This window comes from Aspergillus flavus, chromosome 2 (assembly GCF_009017415.1).
Source record: "Aspergillus flavus chromosome 2, complete sequence".
Taxonomy (NCBI): domain Eukaryota; kingdom Fungi; phylum Ascomycota; class Eurotiomycetes; order Eurotiales; family Aspergillaceae; genus Aspergillus; species Aspergillus flavus.
In genome coordinates, this window is record NC_092409.1 from 2,840,760 (window position 1) to 2,857,260 (window position 16,501).

The 16,501-nt window shown below is 48.7% G+C and overlaps 4 protein-coding genes across 4 annotated transcripts; all 4 read right to left on the reverse strand.

Annotated features, from left to right (window-relative positions):
• Positions 1 to 710: 710 nt before the first annotated feature.
• F9C07_1239635 (translation elongation factor EF-1 subunit) lies at positions 711 to 3,921 on the reverse strand. Its single transcript, XM_041289652.2, has 5 exons — positions 3,424 to 3,921; positions 3,261 to 3,323; positions 2,337 to 3,083; positions 2,102 to 2,284; positions 711 to 2,046 (listed from the first exon to the last, which is right to left on the reverse strand). Exons 1-5 carry the CDS (start codon positions 3,647 to 3,649, stop codon positions 839 to 841), a joined length of 2,427 nt encoding a protein of 808 aa, XP_041142734.1. The 5' UTR covers positions 3,650 to 3,921; the 3' UTR covers positions 711 to 838.
• A 273-nt stretch (positions 3,922 to 4,194) lies between these two features.
• F9C07_2930 (putative PAB-dependent poly(A)-specific ribonuclease subunit) lies at positions 4,195 to 7,834 on the reverse strand (the record flags this gene model as incomplete). Its single annotated transcript, XM_041289653.1, has 4 exons — positions 4,195 to 5,119; positions 5,177 to 6,292; positions 6,349 to 7,646; positions 7,706 to 7,834. The coding sequence occupies 4 exons, from the start codon at positions 7,832 to 7,834 to the stop codon at positions 4,195 to 4,197; spliced, it is 3,468 nt and encodes a 1,155-aa protein (XP_041142735.1).
• A 1,590-nt stretch (positions 7,835 to 9,424) lies between these two features.
• On the reverse strand, positions 9,425 to 11,739 carry F9C07_2929 (putative signal transducing adapter molecule; the record flags this gene model as incomplete). Its single annotated transcript, XM_041289654.1, has 8 exons — positions 9,425 to 9,954; positions 10,010 to 10,219; positions 10,270 to 10,881; positions 10,941 to 11,061; positions 11,117 to 11,215; positions 11,278 to 11,353; positions 11,427 to 11,461; positions 11,539 to 11,739. The coding sequence occupies 8 exons, from the start codon at positions 11,737 to 11,739 to the stop codon at positions 9,425 to 9,427; spliced, it is 1,884 nt and encodes a 627-aa protein (XP_041142736.1).
• Positions 11,740 to 13,370: 1,631 nt separating this feature from the next.
• On the reverse strand, positions 13,371 to 16,081 carry F9C07_2053686 (serine/threonine-protein kinase ste20; the record flags this gene model as incomplete). Its single annotated transcript, XM_071508558.1, has 5 exons — positions 13,371 to 13,475; positions 13,527 to 13,861; positions 13,913 to 14,012; positions 14,075 to 15,675; positions 15,799 to 16,081. 5 exons carry the CDS (start codon positions 16,079 to 16,081, stop codon positions 13,371 to 13,373), a joined length of 2,424 nt encoding a protein of 807 aa, XP_071363778.1.
• Between the last annotated feature and the right edge of the window lie 420 nt (positions 16,082 to 16,501).

Sequence of the window (16,501 nt, forward strand, 5' to 3'; positions counted from 1 at the left end):
ATATTACCTTTCAAGAAATCCACAATTTAATAGAGTATATACATACATCCTTTAATAGAGACACTCTATCCCACTTCTTAGGGCTATAAAACCCAGCCCATAAACAAAGAAACCTGCAAATGAAAAATACTTTCAACGCAAACATATAAAATTTCCACTTACATTCCCCAAGGTAATTTTCAAATTCCAAGTAATTCAAATACAGCCGACACAATCTCAGAACGAGTAGAATTATATTTACAACCACATATTTCTCCGAATGCAACCCAGCCAGGAGAAAATTTCAGAATGTCCCAGACGAAATAAAAACATCAGTAGTAAACATGGGTCAAAAGTACTTGGAAGGCTGTGCTATTTTCCTTCCCCCTCATTTTTAACTTGTCCACTCCACCTTTTGTCCGGGGTTTGTGGTACGCTATTTCTCCGAGGTATTTCTCCGGGGAATCTTCTGGACTGTGTGACGAATATGGGTAAAGACTGACTTAGGGGCAGGTATTGGTTCTTACATGGTGAATGATTCGTTTGAAGGTATGTAGGGGTGCAAAGATAGATCAGAGGTGATTTCTGAAATTTGGTTGTCATATAGCCCTAAAGTCCCGCAGAGCTTGGTATTTTGAGACTTGTTTCTCCAGTTGGATGGAGCTCCTACTTTAGTCCTTTCTTTCTCATTTTCTGGGTTATCCTTATCCTTACGTTTGGATTTTTTCTAAATTCCTGACGCATGTGAGGAGATACAGGACCCCTGCAGTCTTCATTTTTGTATGTATGTATATACAGAACCTTTGACTGAATAAGTATATTTATCACCGACCGCAGAACAAAGCGGCTCAAAGATTACTTATTCCAACAACCCAGCTGCAACGGTATCACCTCCAGCCCGAAGAACAACCCTCGTAGGCGCCTCTAAAGGCACTGCGTGATCCATTTCCACAACGATTCGTGCCACTGAGCCTGGTGCAACGATTTTTGGCTTCTTCTTGATGGAAGCGCCAGAACCTTTATCCAACGTTGCGACGAGTCGACTAATCCGGCCAGGTACGTGAAGGCGTCCCCGATGAACATCAACCATGCTGGGCATCAGATGCTCAAATGCCAGCACCTTGGCTGTGAATGATGTGATATTGGCGATAGGCGCAGAGGCACGACAGATCACGTCGCCAGAACGTAGATGGATGGGGTCAATGTTTGCAAGGTTGAGAACCACATTTTGGCCCGCAACAGCCCAGTCGCTCGGTTCACTGTCCACTTCCAAGCTTCGTACCAAGGCCGTTTCGCCACTAGGCATCGTGAGAATTTGGTCACCCACTTGCAAGCTGCCAGCATCGAGTCGACCAGAGATCGAAAGGGGGTTCTGCACACTTCCACGGAAGACATCACCAATGGTCATTCGCAATGGCTTGTCGAGGGCATGAGAGTAAGGCTCGGTAGCTTCAAGTTCCTCAATTAGGGTGCGACCTGTATACCATGACACATTTGGATCCTCGCTTCGCTTTGTGACATTGTCACCACTGATGCCTGAGCATGGCACAAATGCGATGTTTTTGGCTTGGAATCCCGCAGTGGTCAAGAAAGCTGAAACCTGCTGCTCGATCTCGTCATAGCGATCCTTGTTCCACTGAACCGAGTCCATCTTATTAACAGCAACAATAATCCTTTGAACACCCATACTCCGCACTAGAAGAGCGTGTTCCTTAGTCTGACCCTTCAAACCAGACTCAAAGTTCCCCGTGCCTGAATCAATAACAAGAACAGCAAAATCAGCCTGGCTAGCACCAGCTATCATATTCGGCACAAAATCTCTGTGGCCGGGAGCATCTACAATGGTGAAGACGGTCTTCTCTGTCTCAAACTTGTTAGTCGCGATATCGATAGTGACACCGCGTGCTCTCTCCTCGGAACCTTGATCCAACACCCAGGCAAGAGCAAAAGAGCCTTTGCCTATCTTCTCAGCTTCTCGCCGATATTTGTCAAGGGTACGTTGGTCTATTGCCTTCAGATCAGCAAGTAAGCGGCCCATGAGCGTACTTTTTCCGGCATCGACATGACCTGAGCGACCATTAACAACACAACTCTGTGGTTATAAACACGTGTGAAAACAAACCGATGACTGCGAAATTCATGGCATTTTTCCGCTTCGACTTTTGGTATTCAGATAAAACGTCCAGGTTCTTGCTCTTAACGGTCACCTTCTCTGCAACACTTAGATTGTTCATGCCACCCGCTAAGTCGGTTTGGTTTTTCTTATCACCAGCCGGCTTAGAAGCAGGTTGTTTCGACTTGAAGCCTGCATATCTATTAGGGAGAGAGGTCCTAGATCTTGCGCCGAATAGCCAAACCTTTTGCAGAGCTCTGTGCGTTTAAGACGACATCATCTGGGCTTGGGCCTGTGAAATCAAAGGGTTCAGTAAGATTTTGTCCGTATATCTCCATCAGATCCAAAGAAGTTGAGAACAAGGGACTGGGCTCGGTCAGTTTTGGCCGCGTAACATCCCCAACGATAGTGCTAGCGAAAGTAGAAGGCGAGGCGCGAATATTGACAGTAGGCTGCTCTTTTTCTTCCTTTTTGACCAAAGGCTCTGCAGTAAGCTCTTGTTGTACATTTGCTGAGTTAACCTGCGACGCCCCATTCTGCTTGACTAGTTCAGGAGATGGCTTCTTCTGAGGTGAATGGCTCCCGGGGTGGGACAACTTTCCCAAAGGACGCGGCGACTGGGCACCCTCAGGCTTTGGTATTTTTCCATTGCCAGCGAGCCTTTCGCGGAGAGATAACGAAGCGCCTTTCTGTTCCGTTGAAGGCACTGGTGTTTTATTCACCTCAGCATTCTGCGCAGGGGCTGCAGTTGAAGCCTTGTCACCCTCCTTTTTCTTGCGGGCAGCGGCCAAAGCAGCCAGTTTCGAAACTTTTCCGCCAGATTCAGGAGCCCCTCCAAGTAGCCCAAGCCGAGGGTAAAGAGGCTCTATGAGAATATCGGCCTTACGATGCGCCGGGACATTGAGCCACGGCGAGTCGCGGAAGAAGTCTGCGGCGGAGAAGTGTGGAGGCTCTTGCAGAACCAGATCGGGAGGCAAAGGGTATGCAGGCACTGAAAACCTGTTAGAACATTCTTGAGCTTCCATTTGGAGTCAGTTACCAGTCAAAAACGAGGGACAGGTTACACTCACCACTATCGCAAAGGTGCGACAAAGGGGATTCCGCTGGAGACTCGAGCCCGCCCATGGGAATTGGGGAAAGCTGTAGAACCAAAAGTGATCATGCTTACCTTTCGCCTTCGCCGCCGGAGCGGGCGCGCTCTCCTTTTTCTTCGTTTCCTTAGCTTTCTTATCTAACCAAGCCGGCGCAATTAGCGTCCATGCCACCTAATCGATTTATCTTGTTGAACGGCAACACCCGTTCGCTGATCTGCGCAGTTTTTGCCTACTCACTTCTTAAGTAGTTCACAGACTTTTCCACGTCGTTATAGTAATGCCATAGTGCTTCCTGAACTTCGTCCCGCGTGGCTGTCACAGAAGGCGACCCCGCGAGGAGCTGACTCAACACCTCTGCAGTACACTGTTCGAGAAATTCCTGTTCTTCGGGATCCGGGGAGTCATATCCATCGTCGAAGTCATCCTCATCGTAAGCCACAGCCTTTACGCGATGGCGCGACATGGTGATTGCTGTGATTGTTGAGGGAGGGGCAGGTGGACTCGGAGGGGTTCAGCCGCACAAGGCTGGTGTGTGGGAGGGAAGTAAGATGATATGAGGGCAAGTACTCCAGCACGTTACGTCTCTCAGGGGAGTCTTCCAATTACCCAAATGCCAACTATCCGGAGCAGCGGATCAGGAGAATAATGCTGTCGAATTGTCAAGGAAGAGATGAACTTCCACACGTCATTCCCTCATTTATTGTCCCCGCTCCGCAGACCGCTTTCCACCCTAATATCTAAAACGAACCCTCTCATTGGCTCTGGGTAAAGCATAGATCCCCCAAGAATATAGACTGTAAACAAACCGTATAGTAGATGCAAATGTTACAGTTAAGTTGTATTGTTTTCTAAGAATGGCTCTAAGCAACTAATGACTAAAACCAAGTGTCGTGTCTGTCTGCAGAGCAATTACTACTTACAGCAACACTAACGTATCTCTATCCATCCCTACGACAAGTCATACCATCATGAATAATCGTCAGTGCGAAAATCTTTCTAAGTGGGTGGTTATTTCAGTGGACTTCCGCCGAAAAAGTCTCCTGTTCCCGGAGCAAAGCTGCCATTGCTCGGGGTCAGGGCAACCGAGCGTCGGAACCCCTGTCTAGGCGTGGTGGGCGCACTGGCAGTAGGGGCGGTCACTTCAGGAGTGCTGGGGGTGTTTCTACCGCTATTATTCTGCATCGTCACTGCAGTTCCAGGCCGTGATAGAACGGCTGTAGCGCCGTTTCGAGCTGGTGGTCGGAATCCTAGTTTAGATCCCTCGCGGAATAGCTCCTCGAGTATTTGCGAAACCACCCCTGCGTCTTCATACTCCTGGAACTTCTTCCAAAGACGAAGGGCCATACGTGCGTCTTCAATAGAGTCATGCCCTTGGTTGTTGTCGGTGGGTTCTTCTTGGATGTATTCTTTAAACACAGCCCAGGCTAAGTATCGGAGACTGAGACGCCGATTCTTACCGGGGTGGAAGAACAGATATTGGGTATCGACTGTCTGACATTTGGGGACCTGGATATTGATTTTGCGGAAATCGGAGGCCAGCCCGTGCCCGACAAAAACGCATCCCAAATTGAGGAGAAGCCACAACTTCTTATATGCGACTTTAAGTGGGACAAGATTGTGCTGACTAGTCCTCGGGTCCAAGTCACCGGGTTTAATGCCAGAGTATTGAGTGACATAGTCAACGATCGTCTCTTTGATAGTGATATAATCATCGATAAAAGGCACGCCTTCTCGAGTCCCGGACCCTCTGAGAACGGAAACTCGAGCAAGGCCACTCTTGCTAGGTCGTACGATTTCTTGAGAACCATCGGCTTTCACGTCGATCTCTGCTTTTTCGAGATCAACAAATTCGGTATCGAGGGCAACAGGGGTACCAGGAGTCGGTTTCTCTTCCTCTGAAAGAGTTGCAAGTGATTCCACGGAGCGACCGCCACTAAAAGAAATAGTCAGCATGGAATTACCTAGGATTTGTGGCACAGATTCGACCCACTTAAGTGACCAATCGCGGTAAAGAAGCGTCGTGTCAAGGACGTTCTTCCAGTTATCATCCATGGCGTGGCGAGCATCCTTCACCTGATATGCCAGCACACACGGCACTTTCCACGGTTGATTGAATCGGAGGGCTTCATCCTTGTCTACCTCCGTGACCAGGAAGTCATTGAACAGATGCCATTTATTTGTAGTCTCCGGTTCGCGTGAGGAAATGGACACATTGATAAATGAGACTAGATGAGCTTTCTGATGTTCAGGAATATCGATTTCTGAAACCACGCCCACCAATTCATATACCACAAGGCCCGGCATGTTGTTCTGCATCCGCATTCGAAGGTCTTCTCCTTCAAAGCACAAAATCTGGCCAGCATCAACCACAAGGCCAACCGCTTCTGGTAACCATCCGGGAATTGCCCAAAGGCGTCTGTAGATGGGATTGTTTAGTGCAGTGTTGAGCATCATCACGAGCGGCATGCGATGTACTGTCTTCCGAATAGCCACCTGCTGGTAACGTCGGCAGTAATTGCACCACCCTCTGTTTTGAGTCTCGCGCTCAATGCTTGCCCGCAAAATGTTTGAGAAACGGTAAGCAGGGTTCCTACGGATCTGTTTTATATCAATCGCTGGATAAATTAACTCATTAACCAGCGAGTTCCCTGGTCGGACGATTTCCTTCTGGCAAAACATGCAGCGAATAGACTCGGAAGCAACGGTTGCTAACTTGTGGTCGAGATCATCTGAGCTCGGGAGGATCATGCGAAAATCATGAGAAATTTGGCCAAGAAAGAATCTGTTCACAGACTGAATTGAAGTAGACAACGACTTATTCGTCAAATTCTCTTCCAGCAGCCCTAAACTGGAGGCTTCCCGAAAACTGCCGAAAGTTTTTAGAAGATTCGTCGCTTGACAGTTCTGACCGTCTGCTTTCTCTAGCATATCGAATAGATAGCCCATCTCACATAGAAGGCAGTTTTCAAATATGCAGGCGCTTGCGGCGTGCTGGAGAGCTACATTTCGTATCAATGGAATGAACTTGAATAGCTGGAGGAGAGCATTCGTGAAGGAGTTTGCAATGTGTGTCTCTAGACCAGAGAATTTGGTCTGGTTATAGAATCTATATCAAATGTCAACTAATTTGTTTCGGATCGAAGAGCTCAGATTATGTCTTACCTAAAGTCGAAATCATCGACACCAAATCGGCTGTATTTGATCTCGACATTACTGTATTTGAGAAGAGGGTCGTCCTCTGCTTCGCCGTTAAGCTTCGTTCCCGCAAGTGTCTCTGCCGCATCAGTAACGAGTCCATCCGACTTCGCCTTACTTTGTTCTCTTGCCTTTTCGCTCAAGAACTTCGGCGCAATAAGAGCAGGTTCAGAATTGGCCAATGCGCGAGTATTTTCTACTTGATTTCGTCTAGTCTTCTTCGGGTTTGGTGCATAGTGCCCAATCTCCGCGGGACGGAGGTAGGGAATTAGTGCTTGATCAATAGGGGCCGGCGGGCTGCCAATCTCAAAAACAAGGTGGCTAGGCCATGCAGAAAACAAGCGCTCGTGGTAATATGGCATACCAATCATGCTCAGGGGCGTATCAGGAGACCAGTCAAGCGGTGGAGGTCGGGCAGGTACATCTGCAAATTCAACTTCCTTGCTCATCTCGTTGAAGTGTACCTTCGATGGAGAACCCCACAAGTGTATTGCACACTCTGCATCGTTTATGGCTAATGCCTCCCCAGAAGGCGACAAATCGATACCGAGCATGAATGAAACATTGGCCTGACGGAGGTTGATTGCGTTAGGGTTCATAAGGTCAACCACCTGTAGCTGACCGGTCTGAGACGCAACAAAACTAGTGGTATGCAGCTTAGGATGCATGCGCACATATGCAGCGCCGGCATGAAAAGGTATAGGAGGTAATGGTGACAGTGTTTTGAGATCATAAACGTTGGCCAAGGGATCGACGATGGGTGATCCCAGATGTCTAACCGAAAATCCACAGGTGACCAGAAGGTCATTCCTAGCATCCATATCATTGACAGCTGTTCCATGGGCCTTCCAAGACTTAACGACACGAAAATCGGTGAGACTCAAGGCGTTCACTGATCCGGTGTCTGTCGCAGCACAAAGATATCGGCTCTTTTTCATCATAGTGTAATTATATTCCGTCGGCAGCTTGTCGACTATGTGTCCCTTATCGATATCAATCGTAAACATTGCCTTCTGACATCCGGCCACTATAACTTTGTTCAATTGTGCCGTGAAGCTCATGCAACGTAGATCCGTCATGTCCTCATGGGTAATGTGCCATTGCGTCAGGCCACGCCGGGTTATCATATGAACACTCTTCGAAGACAATGATATCACGCCTCTATCATGAAAAAGTATCTGCCGCACGGGGCCTTCGGAGACTGGGTGTGCCCGGACGGAGGTATACCTCTGTAATTCTGGACCGCAAAAGGAAGTGATTCGGCCCTGCCGAGGAAGCAGACGCAGATCAGCACATAGTCAACTTCCACAATGGAAGACCTTACATATTCATTCCCTGCCCACAGCAGTTCCATCACATCGTCAAAAGCTATTGCTGTCGCAATCGTTGGCATGCCATGTGGGCTTGGAGGTGGCACCTGAATGCGCGACAGTTCATCCCAATCGGCTTCCATGGTGCTAACATTGCACCCGGGTCTTCGCCCGAGCTTCTCTTATCTTTAAATCAGATGCAGGCGACGTGGTTATTCCTAAAGACTGAAACGGTCCTGTCCATTCGGAAAGAGAGCGAAATCGGGCATTGTTCGGCGTAGACGCGATTGCGGGGGGAGCTATCAGAGGTCGTTTTCGAGGGTCACAGCACACGGTCTTGAAGGGGTAGAAGCCGAGCCAAACTCTCCCATTCACCAGTAATATTGCCCGTCTCTGTTCGAAAATATACTTGGAAAGCCCCCCAAGCGTGCTATCTGCAAAGATGAGGCGGTAATACTGATGAGGTACCGACACGTCGTCACGTGAAAGCTAGAGCGGGGGACATGCTGTATCGCCTCAGGCAGCGATCAGGTAGCCAAAAGAGAAAAACAAGTACGGAGTACGGAGTACTTCCTCGAGTTATAGTATACACCTGTACTGCTTGCCCTAATGCTACTAACCTAGGCCCATAATTACACCAGAAACCAAGGTAGTTTGGTCATATGTATTAATTATTAATTTGATCTATCAAGTGTCCTAGTTATACATTCTTGAGTATAGACTCACATCAAAAAATCAGAACACACTAATATCCAATTCCAATTCAGTATGGAGATAAATACACACTCATTACACGTAAAGCTTTCGAGACTTAAACTTTATTGCAAGTACTTATATTGAATATTAACCCAGCTCATATCTAGTATCACTTAAACTGCGATTAATCGCACTTTATACCATTTCATAGGACAGCCAAAAGGGATGAAGGTCAGATGACTTAGCTCAGTGGAAAGATTTCGTAAACTTCGTTGCGTGCACATTGCAGGATTAATGACTCCGCAAAAAGAGGTCATGTAAGTTTGGAATTTTCTCTGATTATGCATTATACAGTTAACCATTTTATTAAATTTTTATTCGAAATTACAATTGCTTCTGATGACGTAATAAGCTTGAGATCTTGACCCTCGAGAAGATACAGGATTCTATTCCACCCCTGATGGACTGTATAAAATCAGGGTTTAGCCCTTTCTCCATCCCAATGTAGTAATAGTGCGCTTTCAAGTAGTCAGTAATAGTGTACCTATATACTGATCTCTATTGACCATCTGAGGAACTTAACCGTCTTCATTGAGCGTACGTTTGAGGGCCGTTGCCGATTCTATCGGTTGCGACTAATCTAAAGGCTTTCCACCTAATGCCTGTACTAGTAAGTACTTGGATATACTGGGACGAAGATCAGTGTGGCTATATCGATCATTCCTGAGCTATTGCGATTACGCGGGTTCCATTTACATATTCAAACGAAGTGTATCGACCACATGACGAAAGTCCATATTCGTCTCTCGACTAGGCACATAACAGAGCGCAAGTGAAATGAGCAAATGGCTACCAAGATCGACAAAGCAGGCTAATGTAACAGAACAAGAAAAAGCAATCCCGGCACTCGCCTAAACCCGAGACCAAGCATCAAACCCTCATCGCGTTACACAAACCTGAATGGGAAAATGGTGCCAATACGCCGGTTCATTAAGTGAAATCATGATATTCAGATCTTGTAAGCCTCGCCACTAGTATTAGCGATAAAATGAAGCTGGGTTTGAGTTAGGTGCCGTTCCTTGCGATGGGTTGTATGCTTGATAGCCTGCTGCTCCGGGGGTTAAAGAATGGTAAGGTGTCGGTGTTGACGTTGTGCCCGGGACAGGGGGCGGTTGATGCATTGGTGGTTGCTGATTGGAAGCTGGGCCTATAGGGTAGGGGGGTTGTGGCTTAGCTGCATCCTCAGGGGCATAAGGTGGGTATTCCTGCTGCTGCTGTTGCTGCTGCTGCTGGAAGGGGGGCTGGGCAGCCGGCGGGGCTTGTCCACTGGCAGGATATGGAAGTCGTTGGCTTGCGGAAGGATGCTCGACAGGGGAGTCATAAACAGATGTTCCTAGTTCTTGCGGGTGTTCATATGTGGATTCTGGTCGATGATGCACAGGCTGATAGGATGCTCCAGCTGGGGGTGTGCGGTTGCGCGGATCGGGGGATTGAGACGTGGGAGGGTACATAGGCGCTTGGTCTGCACCGTAGTAAGGGGATGTATTGGGCTGGTGCGATTGGGTTTCTTCTCGTGACATTAGAGTTATGTTAGATGATAATATCCGCTGGGGGTCACAAACCTTGAGGCCGAGGGCTGAAATATCTTTGAGGCTCAGATTGCGGAGGGCCCTGAGGATAGCCCATGGATGCCGCGGGCCCAGGATACCCATACTGAGATGGACCAGGCCTGCCATACGGAGGCTGGGCGGGGTGCGACATGGATGCCTCCAGGAGAGATTCATAGTCCCGTCTCGCTTTAATGAACTTCTCATTGAGTTGGGTGAATTCATCTTGATACGCATCAGCTAACGAACTGAAACGTAGTTTCCAGCGATTATACCTTTTTTCTGAGAATATTTGCCGATGAGCTCAATCAGCTTAGGTCGAATTGCCAAAGTGGAGTGGTACAGGGCCGTGATTTCCTCATTATCCTGAACGTTTGGTTCGGTACTACGCGTGCTGAGGAGTGTCAATAGCTTCTCAACGTTCTTTATCTGGCCGAACACCTCGCCTTCCATCTGAGCTTCGCGCTGTAACTCTTCAACTGTGGGGTCAGGTAGCTTTTCAACATAGTTGAGGGGGAAGATGCCTGTTTGCCCTCTTAGAGAGCCCTTCCACCAATCCTTATACACGGACTCGAGCACTGCAATGACGTCGCCTCTGCGAAATTGTAGTTCGCCTGGTTCTGAAGGCTGGAAGTCATAGAGCGCCCTGACTCGTGAGACAGTGGCAGCAGAGGTACCAGAAGGAACCGCCTGATGTGCTGGGGCTTGTGCCTGGCTGGCAGGGGCAGCGCTGGAAGTACTTGACTCCGGCTGTGGCTCAGGAGCCACAGGATTCTTTTCTCTAATCGAGAGCGCCAGCGCCATTTGCAATTCCTCTTCTTCCTTCTGGCGATCCGCGTCCGTTATCTCTGTCTTCACGGGCTTTGAAGGGGGCTGCAGGTTCGGGTCTACGCGATTAGAACGTTAGTAATGAGTCCTTCAATGCAACTCTCCATCGGTGACTTACTCTGTGTCTTTAACTTCATGTATGCTTGCTCCATGATGCCGAAGTCTGGGTTACTTGAAAACATCTCAGTCCACTCTTGCATACGCTCTAGAATCTTTGCCTTGACCTGCTGGTGGGTGTTCTGCAGGGAATGTTGTCAGAGCCTCCGTCAGATGCAGTACTGCGACGATACGTACTCTGTCACTAGCGAGGCGGAGTAAGGCATCCGTGAAACTTCGCGAAGCTAGTTCGCGGTGTATCTTCGGGCCACAATTCTGTGCCAAAGCATTGCCCAGCTATGAGATATATGAGAATTTGTCCCGAGGATTTTCTAGGTCTTTCGAACGGGGGTACGAACCTCCAACGTATAGAGTTGCACATTGGCGTTTCTATGCGCAAGCCTCTTGATCAGGGCGGCAACGGCATCTTTTGCACTATATCCAGGAATCCATATTAATACAGATTCGTACATACCAAAGCTAAGAGAGACCAAAGGATCAGACTTACCCGGACTCCTCCGCCGCAACTTTATCGCACACATCCTAATAGATGAAGGCATCAGATAAGCACTACCAAGTCTGATTGCGGTATATTGAAGTGTTTAAAAAAGCTCCCATACAAGAATATATTCCCAGTTTTCCGATGTCAGATTCTCATCAGTCGCCTTGGCTAATTGCGCAAAAGAAGTCACGTCAGCAAGCTCTACAAAACAACGGGTCTGGTATCTCGTCCCCACGCATTGCATGCCAGTATGAAAGAAGTGTAACTGGGATATCGTACCGACTGCGTCATCAAAAGCGTTCTGCTGTGCGCGGAACATCGTGATTGTTCCTCCTCAAGCTAATCTAACCGACAGCGTAATGTCTGGATTAACGGTGACAGGTAGGATGATCTTTCGCTCAAGAGAATACGAGGCTTGTGGTTGGGCTAGGGAATCTGATCGCCTGCAGGGTATTGACTGGGCTAGATGTTAGCCACTGAACCTCCTGATGGCCACCAGGTTCCTGATCAACGTCCGATGCGGGGAACCGGTCGACGGTATCGAGACGTAAGGCTGAAGTCGGCTAGTTGTTAAGCAGTGTCTATTGGCTTGAAGATAATTAAGGGGAAACTGACTCCCGCTTCGAATTGGAAGGGATCTCAGGAATAACGAAGGAACGTGGAGATCTCGGGCATTCAGTGGAAGGCTGCAACTGATACTGCCTTACGGTCCTTAGTAGCACTAGTATCCTCCTAAACAGGTGATCGCGCAGGCGGAGAGCTGCGCCTCTGACGCTGACTGGCCGCGCACTACTCCCGAATAAGCGAGTCCGGGCCCTATGACGATATTACCAACTATGACAGAAACTTATCAGGCAGGTACCACCAGCCCACATAGAATACGTACTGTACTCCTGGTGCCTAGGGAGATAACTTACTGGATAATAAAAGATATATATATATCCGTATTCGTTCCATTCACTTGAATTGGCATACATACGTTCCGAAATATATACAACTGCCTAGCCAGTACCCAGAATTTCAAGTGGATAAAAATACATGTTACCATGATTTTACGTGCCCCGTAGTAGAGGCATGACCTTCCTAAGCTATTTAAAGCACAATGGCCCCTCGCCGAGCTACAGAGAACTGAACCGCCACGCAAAGAATACCGCGGAGGAATATATAGCGAATTTGTAGTACGAATACCGAAGATCGTACAGAAGAAATATACATACAACCTCAATAGCTTTTCAGTAGCAGATTGATTCAGCGCGGTTCAGCTCATTATGAATCCATCGTGAAGTATGTTAACAGGCGAGACATCAGGAAAAGACTGTGCTCTTTTCTTTTCAACTAAGATCTAAACAGCCAAGGGAATTTGCGAACGTCATGAGGATAGTGAAAAAGAAGTCATATATTAAACCGGGAAGAGACCCAGCCGTGCCTTCGTATGTGCCGCTCAAGTCTGGGTTATTCTTACCACATGAAGGCTCATTCATTACGAAGGGTCATATCCCGCTAGCTCCAACTTTCAATCCCGCCGGCCTAGAAAGCAGAATTACCGGCGAATAACAATAAACGAAGGGAACCCCATATAGGATTTACAGTATTTTCCATCATCCCAAACATCGGTGATGATACAAATAAAAGGAGTGAGGTGTGTGAGGCAACATCATCACAGTAAGAGGATATATTTGAACGTGAAGAAAGGTGGTGAAGTTTTTGTTTTCGTAAGCCCTGTCACAGCAGGAAAGCAGGAATTGCAAAGCCATCAATCATCGCCATCTATGAGATTTAGATCCAGAAGAAGAGAAACACGGGCATGGGAGGTCATCATGAGAGATTGTGCCATTATGCAGTAGCAGCATATCATGGCCCAGCAAGATATAAGAAAACATCAGGAGCAATGGGTATCTGGAGAAGACAGAAGACATCGACGTATATAGAGACAATTAAGTGCGAAGAGGCTCAATGACCCCCTTTTTGAGCTTTCTCCTGGGCCCTGCTGAGCCGCGCGGCTTTTACAAGGGGTGCTAGATGGGATAGAGGGGCACAAAAAGACATGAAAGGGTGCTGTTTACAATGCGTCAGCACAGCTTCCGTCAACTGGAGTCAGGAACATACCTTCAGCAAGTCGTGGGCCGAGGCTCTCTTTTCAGGATCGACCTTCAATGCAAGATGCAAGAAGTCTCGGAAAACCGGTGTCAAGCTCTGCTCATCCTTGATCGTGGGAGTCCCATTCGTTGCGATCAAGTACAGCGCCCGCAGAGGTGACTCGGTGAGATATGGAGGCTCGCCCTCAATCATCTCGATAGCCATAATCCCCAAACTCCAAATGTCAACTTTACGACCATACTCTTTTCTCGTAACGACTTCCGGAGCCATCCAGTACGGGGTGCCGACCATCGTGTTTCGCTTATTGTGCGAGTCGTTGATTTGGGCGCAGAATCCAAAATCGGCTATGTGATGTTAATAAATATAAGGTGAAACATGAGTCAAAGGAGCCTTACTCAATTTTATATTGCCATCCAATGAGAGGAGAATGTTGTCTGACTTGATATCACGATGGATTACACCTTTGGAATGAAGGTGTTGTAGGCCATTAAGAGTCTTTACAGGAAATAGTCAGGATCCGGCCCACATATGAACAAGGATTATTTTGGGAAACTCACTTCTCTGCAGACGGCAGCAATCTGCCCTTCGCTCATGATATTGAAAGTGACCACATCGGTAAGACTGCCACCTTCCATATATTCCATCACCACCCAGAGGTCCAGACCATGAAGATAACTGTCCAAGAAATTGACTATGTTCTTGTGCTTGCTATCTTTCATGACGATGATCTCATTTATGATAAGATCCTTCTTTGGCTGCAGATCAAGATTCATCTGCTTTATGGCAACACAGCTGCCTGTTCCATTGTGGTACGCGGTGAATACGCCACCAGAAGCACCCTGACCAATCTTATTCAAGTTGTAGTACATCTTAGTTGGATCGCCAGGAGTGCAAATGGCGACCAATCGTGACCGTATATCCATGGCATTGCTCTGGCGAGCTCGTTGCCGTGGGCGCGCAGCAGGTACGGCACGAGCACTTTGTTGAAGCGCAGCAGATGGATCCTCCACAGGCGACACCTGTTGTGGAGTTGGGTGCGTTGCTTGTTTTTGTTTTGGCTGCTGTGCCTGCTGTTGGCGTAGGCTTTGGCTGCGGTCAAGCTGCTTGCTTGCAATTGCCTGCTGGGCTGTAGCCATTGCTTGCTCCTGCTGTTGTTGATACTGTGTTGGCGAGGGAGTAACAGCTGGTGACACCCATGGAGCCGTTGCGCCGTTAGCCTTGGAGTTTGATCTGCTCAGCTGCGGCCCAGACGGCAAGGGCTCGGATTCCGGGATGGGTGGTGTGCCGAACGGCTGAGCATTCTCCGGGATCGTTCCGAACTGAGGCCAGGGATCCTGTACTGGCCTTGTCGTAGCGTATGAAGCAGTAGTTGGGGGCTGAGGAGCAGGGCGGGCGGGCGTCATATTAGCGGCAGCTGGGGGTCTTGGAGGGGCCCGATTGGGTACAAGGCCACCGACAGGGGGTGACATAGCCTGGGTTGCCGCTGGAGCACCCCGAGGGATCGGAGGTGGCGCTCTTGGGTTTTCAAAACTCCCCTCATGGTTTTGTGGAAAACGTGGACTCGTGGGAGATGAGGCTCGCTGACCCACAGTGCCATAGGGAGTTGAGCCACCAGAGCTGGGCTGCGACGAGGAAGTGGTAACCGGGTGATGATGGGCATACGCATGGTCAAACTTGTGCCAGACCTCATCATCTCCTTGCGCATTTTTTTCGTAGAATCTCATAATATCAACCATAGTTTGCGGATGTTCTTCCTGTTCCTTCTTTGAGATACCACTTTCCTGTAACAGCCGCTGCCATTCTTTAGGCAGGCCCGTGAACTGGCCCGTCTGGTTATCATAGCCGACATGTGTGACATGGACGGGATTTTCCGGTGCAGAAATCTTGATACCGCGAGGAGAACCTAGCATGCTGTTGACAAAGCTGGAAAAGCTGGCCTTCTTACTTCTCCCCACCGGTTTAGTGCCATTTCCCTCATCGGAATATCGCTTAGTGTTCGTCGAGCGATCGCTATCCGTTCTATTAACTAGGGCATCCATACGGTTGTGTAGAGCGGTGAAGCTAGCGGATTGTCTAAGTCCTCGAGTGTCGGGGGTTGTCTGAGACCGCAACGTCGGGGGTTTCTGGATCGGTTGCCTGTCGGATTCGGCAGTATTTTCTTGCAAAGCACTTAGCATACCCCGAGAATCAAACGGTGAACCGATCAATTCATCTGAGCTTTGATCGTTGAGTGAGAACCGTCCCGAGTGGGGTGGACGGGATTTGGTGGTGTTGTGGTTACCAGAGAAATAGCCAGATTCGTTGTTTGCAAGAACTGGGGATGGCCCGCCACTATTCTGATCAAGAGAGGATGTAGAAGAGCCGTATGCGTTAGATCTCGTGCGCGAATGTTCTCGGCTTCTGCTGGCAGAAGAACGCGGATACACGGGCGCTGAGGGGTGCCGTTTGAGTGACGTGTTGCTCTGCTGACTCTTAAGCATGCGGGAACCAATACTAGGAGGGTCCTTGTGAAGCTTGCTTGACGGTCGTCGAAATTTGAGGGAAGAAAAACTATCGTGATTCATGACGTGCGGATTTTAGGGGGGGTTGTTCCAGCAGGTCGGGCGGTTTGGGGGTCGCAGGGTAAGTGCCGCTAGGCTCAGTGATGGGCTTGATTGGAGGGACTGGAGGGGGGGGAAAGCCACCTGTGGTGAGGCGGTGCTTTCTGGCTGGGCAGCCCAGTCCGTCAATATCGATTGTGGAACTATGTACTTCCGGGGGGTGCGTGATGCTGTATGGTAGGATGTGTCCACTAAGAGGAAGGCTGTCGTTGGAGCAATGAGGGGATCGGGGATGCGAGAAGATCCAGATAGCGATGCAAGGGAGGGCGCGAGAAGAAGCTGCCGCGGGCTACCGTCAACCAGTGGTTAGCACGTGGAGAGCCGCTCGCTGGATGGATCAGAAACAAAAGTGTCCAAACGATTAATTTGATAAAGTAGACTTTA